This window comes from Eptatretus burgeri, chromosome 7, assembly GCF_056783735.1.
Source record: "Eptatretus burgeri isolate ZD-2024b chromosome 7, Ebu_testis_v1, whole genome shotgun sequence".
NCBI classification, from domain to species: Eukaryota; Metazoa; Chordata; class Myxini; order Myxiniformes; family Myxinidae; genus Eptatretus; species Eptatretus burgeri.
Window position 1 is genome coordinate 66,384,924 of NC_140967.1, and position 12,588 is coordinate 66,397,511.

Below are 12,588 nucleotides of genomic sequence, written 5' to 3' on the forward strand. Positions count from 1 at the left end.
CTGTTGTTGGAAATCAATTGAACTTCTGCAGTGAGTTAATTAACCTGAACAATTGCATTAAACCAAGGGTTTGAGATGATATTGTCTGGAATACTAGCCAGGCTAGCCAGGTGCTGTAACCACTACACCATTTACCCTCTCAATCAAAAAGGTTGAAACTGCTGTCCTTTCAAGGGTTTTGTTCAGCTTTTGCAATCCACTGCAAACCCTCTTCTTCAAGCAAATCAAATAGTCATAACATAATCACATCTCACAATCTCAACACTCCCTATCAATACAACAAGCCAGATAAAATATTTAAGACCTCTTTCAATTAATAAAATGCGATATTGCCACTGTGGAGAAGAAGCCACCGCAAAATTTATCCATTCTCACCGAAATTGAAATTTTATTCAGAAACGTTCTGCTTCACTTCACCGGAAGGAATATCGTGCAACAAAATACATTTTTCAACCGTTGTGTTGAAAGCACAGCGATGCAAGTATTTGTTGCAGGTGGATTGAGCAAGTTAACAACAACAAAAGGTTTATCTTAGAATGTGAATGTTCGACTTCATCTTATTTTGATTCCTCTCTTATGTGTGCTTGGATTTGCACTGGAATGAAAAGCTTGTTAGTGATTTTCCTTTATAATGCAACTTATTACTTTCAGAGCCCCCTTGGGTGGGGGCATTAGGAGAACAAAGTGAGGCTACATTGAAGGTAGGGTCAGGAACAAGGCAAGAGAGGGTTAAAGTGCCGTCAAAGCAAAAATACTTGGCTAGACATGGGTATGGGTCAAATAACAAGGGTAATAGTCAAAGTGCAAAAGTCAAAAGGTTGAATTACAGAAGAAGCAACAAGGGTATGGGAAAAATAATATTATCACTTGTTATAGAGAACATCAACGGGGGCATGCCAAAGACCAAGCCACCCCCATAAAGGGGAGAAACAGAAAACCAGAATGGGTGGCATAATGGTCTGATGTGGTCAGCAGTTTGACTCCAATCCTGGCTGAGTGATACTAAAGACAGTAAAAATGGTACATGCTGCTTCCTCGCTTAACACTCAGCATTTAGAGGATAAAGCACTTGCACAAGCCCCATAGATTGGCATCCATATGGAAGAGGAGATTCTTCCTTAATTGGCCTGCTGAGTGTGGAGAGAAAAATTATGTCACAGAAAGATGACGTCACTGGTACCCAGAGTGCTCTGGGTACTTCCCTCAAGCCCAATGACTGTGTTTGCCTGGTTAATTATGTTGTTATTTCCACCAACGAAGGTGGACGGAGGTTATGTTTTCGCGGTTGTCTGTTTGTTTGACTGGGAGCAGGATATCTCAAAAAAGTTTCTGATTCTGACAAAACTTGGTGGATAAGTTGGGTACGTGACAAGAACAAGCTGATTATATATTTGGTTAAAGTCTGGATGCAGATCTGGCTTATCAGTGGCATAGAAAACGTAAACTGTTCAGCCTGGCTGTTCAACGTAAATGTAAATTGGGCCTGGAGGAGGTATGAGCTCTACTGAGTGCCATTCTAGTTACCCCGTGCACGCAAAGCGAAAAGCGCGGTTAAGTAATTGGTTCATGTCCGTTCATCCGTCCATCTGTCTGTCTTATCAGTTTATGATGGTCAGTTTTTGATCGAGGAAGAACTTATTTTTATTTAATGTTACAGTATATTTTGAACACAAATCAGAACATGAAAAGGAAGATAAATTTCTCGTTTTACAGTACTTTCGCTTTGAATTTGTCCTGATTGCCCATGCGCAGAGACGGGTGAGATAATATTTATCTTGCCAAAACGAAGTTTTTGCAAGATATGTTAGTCAGCTTGTATGTTTTTTTATTTTTTATTTTGTTTGTTTGTCTGTAATTACGAAAAAAAAATTCTGCAGAGCACAGTTATCATTGGAAATTTTTGTAACTTCGCATATCAGAGGCCTATAGAGGTCCCTTTCAGCGCATAAAATCTTGAAGGTCAAGGTCAAAGGTCAAGGTCACTTTGTCGCAAATCAGGGGAGTCGACGAAACCCTTATTTTTTGAGTAATTTTGATCGGATCGTCTTCAAACTTCATGGGAATATAGTTCATGGTCTGGCGCTCAGCTGATTAATTTTTGGTGGCGATTGGCCTTGACCTTCATGGTTAGCGCCTGAGGTCAAACATATTTGACCCCAAGGTCAAATTTTCAAGTTTAAGGAACCATATCGTGTAGTACCTCAAATTGAACACCTTGATGAGTGCTTTCTAGATATGTCAAGCTTGAGACATTATGATGTCATTTGGTGACGTTATGAGGCAAACGCATATTTTTCATGGTTACTCTGGAGAACGATTCTCATCGGAATCTCTCGTAGGCAGATATTCCTCAAGCAATCGCTCCTGGTGGATAGCAGCTCTGTTCACCTCAGTGTGACCTTAAAGAAGTCACACGTGGTCACCTTTTGGCAAGATACGGGTCACCCTAAGGGTGACATTGGTTTATTTTTTTGTTTGTTTGTTTGTTTGTCTGTAATCACGTATAAAAAATTCTGCAGAGCACATTTATCATTGGAAATTTTTGTAATTCGCATATCAGAGGCCTATAGAGGTCCCTTTCAGCACATAAAAATTTGAAGGTCAAGGTCACTTTGTCGCAAATCAGGGGAGTTGAAGAAACCCTTATTTTTTGAGTAATTTTGATCGGATCGTCTTCAAACTTCATGGGAATATAGTTCATAGTCTGGCGCTCAGCTGATTAATTTTTGGTGGCGATTGGCCTTGACCTTCATGGTTAGCGCCTAAGGTCAAACATATTTGACCCCAAGGTCAAATTTTCAAGTTTGAGGAACCATATCGTGTATTACCTCAAATTGAACACCTCGATGAGTGCTTTCAAGATATGTCAAGCTTGAGACATTATGACGTCATTTGGTGACGTTATGAGGCAAAAGCATATTTTTCATGGTTACTCTGTAGAACGATTCTCATCGGAATCTCTCGTAGGCAGATATTCTTCAAGGAGTCGCTCCTGATGGATAGCAGCTCTGCTCACCTCAGTGTGACCTTAAAGAAGTCACACGTGGTCACCTTTTGGCAAGATACGGGTCACCCTGCGGGTGACATTAGTTTATTTTTTTACTGTCTGCCTGCCTGACAGTCAAACATAATTGAGAATCATTCCAAACGGGAAACTTACTGTTTTTAAGGACATTATAAAACACATAAACAACAGACGTTAAGAACTAATGTGTAACGTGTTAGATATGGTGATGCAATCGACTCTAGGTGAAATGGTGGTGAACCCCGGAAATAATTTATTTATATGCCTCAAAACCTCTTTAAACTGTTATTTGAATTGAATAATATACTTCAACACAAGAACACAAATCGCCTTCATAATACTTCCAAGAACCATGCTATATATCAATATATAGCATGAGAGCGCATGGCATGTGAGAGGGACAGTATTGGGGTGAAGAAGACGCTGCCAATATGGCTATGGAAGTCAACTTCTGAAAAATATTTTTAACTATCTTTAAAATCACTATTTTATTAAAATTGAAGTATAAACTTGACTACTGCATGGGGTATCATGTTCTGTGAACACTCTAGTTTCCTCATACATTTGGCTGCATGTGTGTGTGTGCATGATTTGTGTTTGAGCTCCTCCTTGAGCCTTAGGCCGCTAGGCACCCCAAACAGCCTAGTGATTAGAATGACCAATTGTAAATAAAATTCTTTCCACCCTGCTGGTGATGTCACAAATAAACGTTTAATTCAAAATTTTGCATAACACAGCTCTGAATGAGAAACTGGATAGCACAGACTGGTTCAATATTGCGGTCCAAACTTGGGGACCTAGACAATGTTAAATATCCTGTGAAGGAGCCAAAGTTGTGTCATTCTTTAAAGGCCTTGCGACATACTCACGGCATTCAAAACAATTGGATTCAATGAAGAAAAAAGACAATGTAAATGGCTGATGAGAAGATGCACAGAATTAGGACCTCATGAGATATATTAGTAAGGATTCACAATAATGTAGGAGTGGATTGCAAATGATGCTTACTAAAATCAGCATGACAGGATAATCTGCTCAAGGCTCCGCATCCACAAAAAAAAGACTTCAAAGGGTTCAGAAAACTCCCAGCTCATACCCGTATCAGTTGGAGCCACATACTGTGCGCATGCTCTCGGCAGGTGCCCTGTACCAGTATCACTATGGGTGTTCAGCGAACACAAAGTTCTCTCACCATTTGATCAATTCTCTGGCAACTCTTTCCAGGTTCGCTCAACTCAGTAACTGCATGAAAGCAGTCTCATTGGGTCAGCTTCGACATGTGCACCCTGACATAACAAATAAAGTGATGCTGTGCAGGCCTGATATTGTATATATTGGGCCGTAACCCTTGCACGGCAATGTATCTCTGCTCTCGGGGATCCTACACAAAAACTATTACAGCATTTTATCCACTTGTGGACAGGTGCGGCCCATCAAGTGACCTCATTCATTACAAATCAATCATCATGATGACACATGGCTTGCATGGTCTGTTTTCAGTCACATGAAAACACAACTAACCATTTTAATGTCCCCTACCCCTCTGACAAGGTCGAAGATAGGAGATATTAAAATGAGCTCGGTCTGACCAACCCACCGACAATTATCTGTTCGTGTGTTTTTGTGCACGTGATATTTCAAAAAAAGTTGAACTTTTAGCTTTCATATTTTAGATATCTCTTCCTCATGACATTGTCTCAACATGATTAGATCACGGCTGTGATTGGCTGAATTATGCTGCCATGGCAACCATCTTGGTAACTTGGCTTGTGTACGCGATATTTCAAAAGCACGTTCATGATTTAGCTTTCATATGACACAGATCGATTCCTCAGACCACCACCCAAACGTCGGGGGACCGGGAATATCAGATAAATGTAAGGAAATAAATACAAATTTGTAAATTCATAGAAATGACAAATATATTTATAGAAATAAATTTATAAAAATATAGACAAATGGAAATGTATGCGTATATGTGTGCAATCTGTGTTGGAGTACGTACCATATTTGATCTTTGAATTTCCCCACCATTTTCTCTCACCTGATCACCACCCTATTCATTCATGGTCCATGAGTAAACATGTTTAAAATGATCGATTTTTCTCCTTCTTTATGCTCTCATTTCTTTCTTTTTTCTTTATCATAGAACTCATTATACTCATTTATCGCACTCACAGAACTCACAAACACTTTCTGAACTCATTGCATTCACCTGCACAGTGTGATATCATTTGTTTTAAAACATCACCGAATTGACGAAACCCTAACCCCAACCCGACATGTGCACGTCCACGGTCCACGTGCTCAGAACTCGGAAGTGACGTGTGCATTGTGCTCTCTGCGCACGTGCACACGTGATGTTACGCCAACATGAAGAATGCTGTGTGAGGTGTGACGGAGAAAGTCATAATCTGCCCAGCAGACCAAGAAAAATGAGATGGGATTTAAACATAAAATTGAAGGTCGAGTACTATATTTTTTGGAATTGCCAGAATTATCGTACATTTGCGATTATCTATCGTACATTGCACAAGAGGTTCAATTATCGTACAAATTACGATACTTATTGGACATCTGACAACCCTGTCACTTCATTATCAGTGGCATGGCAGAGATTCCGAGGGTGATCTTATTTGCTTATAAACATTTGAATCATCAACCTTCCATATTCGGAGCGGAATCACAAAGGTTAATGACACGCAAAAGACTGAGTCTGGTCACCGAGTTTCGTTCCCGATTGTAACCATTTTGGTCACCAAATGTAACCATTACACCATTGAGTCTGGTAAACGAGTTTGAATTGAAGCAATTAAACGTTGTAATTTATATTTTTTCTATGTCATTTATTTTAGAGTACACGTGCCACAAAAAATCATCAGCTCATTTAAACAACCATCTCATGACTCGTGTAAACCTTTTGCATATTAAAGACTTGCACGTAACCAAGGTCTATCTATGATATAAATGACATTATGACATGACACATGACTTGAGATTTGACTTGAGACTTGCCTTCAAAGAATTGAGACTTGACTTGAGACTTGCCTTCATAGACTTGAGACTTACTTGACACATGGCTCACGTGACTTGTTGACATCTTTGGGATTGGGTATTACAAGTCATACTAAAATATGCCGATTGTGAGGGAATTAACCAGGTTGTTTGCTTGTCATTCAAAATAACAAAGAAATGTGTTGCCATATTGAAAATCGTAAGAAGCTCACTCAACCATCCTTTGGATTATTGCATTCAAATTTAAAGCTCATTTCCACTATTTGTACCAAATAGCTAATTGCCACTGCCTAAGTTGTATTTCACTACAACAAGTACTCCAAAATTACACTGACCAAATTATTATATGCATTAAATAACAAAAAGAAAAAAAATCACAAATATTCTTAACTTAAACAGTGCAATATTAATTACTACATCATCAGAGAGTGTCACAAATACTCACCACGAGTCACCACTGCCATGGTAATTCACACAAATATGAAAACCCTCATTTTTGAAACAATATGTTTAATAGTAATTGGGAATATGAGCAATCAGCCTTCGCCTTTTCAGCTCCAGTGAAGCAGTTTTCTGTACTGTAATTCCTGTGTGTGGGACGGAGCTAATTCCAGGCTTTGGTCTCCCCAAAAATGGACAAAAGCCAACAACTCTTGGAATACCAAGCAGGACTTTCGAATTGTCAAGCCAATCTTAACAAGCATCTGGTATCTAGACCCAAAATGAACATGCCTCACCTTTCCCACATGCAAGGGGTCTTTTGCTGTATACTCCTCAAGGACAAAGAATTGGTTCCACACCCAGCCCCGCTTCGTGCGTCGACTCCCTCCATCACTGGCCAGCAAGTTAGCAATTGGAACATCTTCTTCTGCAGCAGAGGCAACGTCTTCACCCAGTGCCTCAATCTTATCTGCTTGAACATGACCGTTGGGCACCAGCGGGGTCCCCAGCACTGCCAAAATGAGACAGGCACCCAGAGGTGGCCACCCAAGGTGACACATGGCTGGGATGCTGGTGGAAGGAAAAGACAGGGGCAAGACAAAGAGGAAAGAGAAATGTCAATAAGTGAGGTCAAAAATAATATTGCTATATTGGTCAGTAAGTGGGAGCAAAAAATACAGGTTGGGTATGGAGCTTGGTTGTGATTGGAAGAGTAATGGCAATAAGAAGGAATTGGGAAGGGAGAAATGATATACCATAGAAAGGCAGAGGAGGAGAAAGGGTAGGGAGTGACGAAGGTGGCAATAAATAAATAGAATATAGTGGTCAAGGGCACTTACACAAAGTGAACAAACCTAATATGTTCTTGCTTTGCAATGGCCAAAGGATCTCAGCAGGTCACAGTTTGCATTCCCCAAAAGGACGGCACAGAGGTAACACACTTGCCTCCGAGTTGTCTCATTTGGGTTCAATTCACGACCCAGCGATAAACTGTCAGACCGTTGCTTCACGGGCAGGGTGTTGCATCAATGACTGCCCATCCTTCAGATGGATATTAGCTTGGGAAATCATATATGTGCATTAGCGAGTGGATGTTAAAATCCCATGGTGCCTTTCGATGAAGAATATGTGGCCAGGTTATTACCGAGAGCCTTTCCAAATTCCTGCCCAGGGGCATTGCATCAGTGGCACAGCCGCTCTCAGTCATGACGCAACTAGCAGAATTAAATATTTTTTGAATCCCGATTCAATATATGCAATCGCTAACAATCGCTTGAAAAAAAGTAGCTTTGGTATGCAATAATGACACCCTCCAATTTATTTCGAGTCAAGGTCTCAAATCTTGGACCAAACTGCTCACCTGATTGCCCCTCAAAAACGGAATGGAGGTGATATGCACACCACACAAACTAGTTTTTCTCTCTCTCTCTCTCTCTCTCTCTCTCTCTCTCTCTCTCTCTCTCTCTCTCTCTCTCTCTCTCTCTCTCTCTCTCTCTCTCTCTCTCTCTCTCTCTCTCTCTCTCTCTCTCTCTCTCTCTCTCTCTCTCTCTCTCTCTCTCTCTCTCTATCTCTCTCTCTCTCTCTCTCTCTCTCTCTCTCTCTCTCTCTGATGTTGGGTAATTTTGCATGTTTTTTTTTTTTCCAGTAGTCTGAGCAGGAATGTATAATAGCTCAGGGTGTCAGTAATAACTCACCTACTACTCTGTATAAAACTACACAAGGGGGATCTTTAACATCAATCAGCTAATGCTTGCATACAGATCACCAGCTTAACATCCATCCAAGGGCCAACACACCTAGTGATGCAACTCCCCACCTCTGTAACAACTAATGCAATAGTTTATAGTCAGGAATCAAACCAAGATTACACAACTCAAAGGTAAGTGCACTACCTCTGCACCATCCTGTCAGAGATAGAGCCACAACCTGTGAATATTTCTCACAACTTACATCCTTCTTCTCATGCCTGTTCCTGATTCCTCAACTTGCATTGTTAATAATTTAATGAACAAAACAATCCAGACATATAATTTTCTCTTTGCATCACCCAATTAAAACCACTCAATATAATATAGCCACGTCTCAAAAAACACATAACATCCTTCATGAATTGTTCCTGCATTTCAAGCACAGCAACATTCGTTTACCTTGATACACGATTTCTCGTGACGTGGAACAATCATTTTTAATAAAAGTACAAAACAGCCCTCGTGAATAAGGTACTGGCTCAATAAGCCAAACGGCCTCCTGATGCGTCCAAGTTCCTTATGCATCAACCTCAATGGCTTATGATTCGTTGAAATCACCAGCCCCCCTTTCTTGCAAGTCTAGCCACCTAGATGTAATATTTAAATGGGGTTTGGATGTAATGTTGTCATGGTAGAGTGGAATTGGTGTGATTATCAGTGTGTTTAGAGAGCGGAAAACATTGTAAGGATGGAGTCGATTCCATCCACAAGAAAGAGCAAAGTTTGAATAAACAGTAAAACCACCAACCCTTGAGCATTGACAAGGATTCAAATTATGAGACGTCGCACGTCTCGCCGTTATGGAACCACATTTTGGGACATCTACATATTACGTAAGGAAAGCCTTTTTTATTTTTTTTTATTTTTTTTTTACTCATTCAAATCTACATGGGTATAAAAACTTCTGAAATCAAATCTACTCTCAACCTCCTCTCCTTTCTCTCCAATTAATCCCTTTCTCCTATGTCTTCCTGCCTTCTCTACATTTTCTCAATTTAGCTACCACCCAAAGCACCCTCACCCACCCACCTCGATTCCCTTTTGATTGCCAATCTTCAGATATGTAATATGTCTAAAGTTACTTTGTAAACAAATAATTATATAGAAAATGACTTGCATGGGAATGGCTCAGTTAAAATAATTTCATTTCTTTGTAATTGATTGATGGGGATTGATTGCTTGGTGGTAGTGTCAATTTCAATTATGTCCAACAGGATGGTGCAGAGCTAGTGTACTTCCGTTTAAGCTCTCTACCCGAGTTGGATTCCTGACCTGACTATAAACTGTCATGTTGGTGCTTCACAGGCAGGGTGTTCCATGAAAAAGTGCGTCGTCACCGCTGATTATCATAACACTGGCTGTCCCGTCTGCGATATTTTGTGTAAAGTAGGAGAGTTATTATCAGCACCCTTGAACAAATTCTAAATCCCTGCTCTGACTACTGCTGGGAAAGCAAAGGCAAACCACCCAGTATAATTATTACCATGGAGCTGCTTTGGCAGCATTGAACCTGACCTCAGGCAGAGTAGAGCAGAGAAAAGCTCCGGTGAAGTAAAACTACAGCACTACTCCTAACAAGAATAGTAGGCTTCTCACCTGCTTCAAACATGGAAGGACGTGTTTAACATCTGGTTTTCACAACTAAAATGGCCACCAGTCAGCCATCTTTGATGAAATCACAAAACACAATGATATGCTTATGCAAACCATCATGCATTGTCTTTGTGCCAAGTGTGAACAAAATCGGTCCATGCATGTCAGAGATATGGCTGCGGATGAACACATGGATGGACAGACGCATGGAAGGACAAGACCCAATCCATAATCCCCCAAATTTCGGACTAATTCCAACGGGAGCTAATAACAGATTGTGCCGATACTGAAAATGGGACAGACAGGCCTGACAAGTTGGGCGAGAAAAGCTTTAAAATCTTGAATGGCATATCTCACCTAATATCCCACAAAATATGGATCACAGTTTTCAGGAAAGGGTAAAACCGTGAGTTGTAGCAAATGGTAAACGAACGCCCGATTAGAAATCACGTTAAGGGTCCTGATTTAATAATGTTTGACATTTTCTTTCTGCCCCGATACTTTTGACATACAATGTACATTTACATGACATGAAACTCTATGCAGAATTGATCATGGACAATGAAAGGATGTGGTGGTGGTGGTATGGCAGCTTAGCTGCCGGGGTAGCTATCATTTCTTGAAGCACGACTGTGTCGCTGATGCAGTGCCCCTCTACCAGTACTCACACTGGAACTGGTACTCATTTTGCCAACCTCGGAAGGATGACAGGCTGAGTAAACCCCCTAGTGTATTAATTCAGCGGCCAACGGGGCTTGAACTCAGGACCCTAAGATCCCAAGATGCTACCCTAACCACTGAGCCAACACCAGGCTATGAAAGGTTGTGAAAAGTATTAACTCCCCCCTCCTCTCTCTCCCACCTCCCCACCTCCTCTCTCTCCCTCCTCCCTACCTTCTCTTTCTCCCCCCACTCCACCTCCACCAACCTCACCCTTTTACTTGCAGCCTATTGTGTTTCCTTCTCTTCTTTCTTTCCCTCTCCTGTTTGGTCATTCCTTTGCTTTTTGGGTCCACCTGACCCCCCTCCCCCAACTCACCCATCCACTCCCTCAAAACCCCACTGGAAGAGTAATCATTGTCTTTTACCCTCTGTCACCTCACTCTTCCATGAGCCTAGATTTGGTATACTAAAATATAAATCATCTTTCATCATTTTTATGACTTGATTATCGTACATGCTCATTAATACAGCAAGTCTGGTGTTAGTTTAATGGTTAAGGTGGCTGGCTTAAGATCTGAGGGTCCTGATTTTGAGCCCCTGTCGTTGCTGTTGAAATAACACCAGGTGGGTTGACTCAGCCTGTTATCCTTCTGAGGTCAGCAAAATGAGTACCAGCTTAATGGGGGTAATAATCCATTTGAGTATCCTGTGTTGGAGTGGTGACCTGTCCTGGACTGTACCCCTCAGCCAAATGAAACTGCCTCAGCAGCCCTATGTGCCTCATGTTGTGAAAGGAATGGTTATTATGATAATAATTATTATTATAATCTTCTGTGTATGTGTATATTTGTCTATCCCCCTTCATAAGGACGATTTAAGAAGTATTTTAAAGGCCAATCTTTTGACACAACTGTGTTCACTATGGTCTACTTTTGAGGATTAAAAAAAAAACCTCAAAAAACATTTTCCATAAAAGAGGAATTCCATCTCTTCTCTTGGAATTGTAGAAAGTGACTTGAAAACCGAGCCTCAAGGGCGGTGTACAGAAGCGTTTTTAAAAACAACAATAAATACAAGGTGGAGGGAGGTGAAATTTCCTGCATTTGATGTTCATTTATGTCCGTAGGGTGTCTAATAAATAAAGAAGATATAAGCACACTTGACGCTAGGCCGAGGCTTCAGACTTGGCATGCTCACGAAGCTGTACCGTCAAAACGAAACTTCCCAGATGATAAAGAAAATAGGATTACATTTGTACATGCAGCGTTTTAAAATAACGCTTTTTCTTGAAACGAAACATCATATCTTGCAGTCTCCTTGAATATTTGAAATAAAATAACTCCAACCCATCATTTTTGACAGGCTTTTATAACAGTTCATTAATACAGCACAGCAAGTTCTATGAGATTTAGATGTGTTGTTGCCATGTCCTGTTGTCATCACAAGCAATCATGTAGAACAGATTGCACACCTTAGTAAGAGATTGGCGTGAAAACAATTCTGTTTGCATCGAAGTCAAGTGAAAGATTACAGTGAAGAACGTAAACAGACATAGAGAAGAAAATGGAAAACAGTAAAGGATATCTGTGCAGATCAGTATCATGGAATGTCATGAAAAAAATAGTGTTTGCAATTGCAACATGTAATTGCAAAAGATTAACCAACAACTGGTCATGAAGATCTGTTTTGATCCCAACGCCTTGTTGAGAAACCAAAACAAAGGTAAAAATGAAACGGAAATATTCAAAGAGGATTAGAGAAAATAGGGAGGAAAGGAAAATGTGCAATTAGCATTTGTGTGCTTCGATGTCCATTCAGATAGATGGGTAGAAGGAAATACCAACACAGGTTGAATGACAGACATGAGAGGCAGAGTAGCAAAGGGGTAAACAAGCATAAAGGAGATGTACACATGATAGACAGGAATGCAGGCAAACACATAAACACCATAGGAGGATAAAGCGAAGGAGAGGGGCAGAGAATCAGTTGGGCAAAGCGATGGAGAGGCGAAGACATAAGGGATGTGGAGAAGCAGAGCTGCTGTGAGCAATGCTGCCACGGCGGTAGCATGCCAATGAGCACGTGCGATGAGTGGGTGGGAGG

At 40.8% G+C, this 12,588-nt stretch overlaps 1 protein-coding gene across 1 annotated transcript in view; it reads right to left on the reverse strand.

The window, feature by feature from the left end:
• Nucleotides 1-12,588, reverse strand: part of LOC147023445 (cadherin-11-like) — a 182,729-nt gene that overhangs the window by 86,039 nt on the left and 84,102 nt on the right. The window contains exon 2 of the mRNA XM_085888867.1: nt 6,778-7,051. Coding sequence (XP_085744993.1) covers nt 6,778-7,041 — 264 coding nt within the window. The 5' untranslated portion in view covers nt 7,042-7,051. The remainder of the gene's footprint in view (nt 1-6,777; nt 7,052-12,588) is intronic.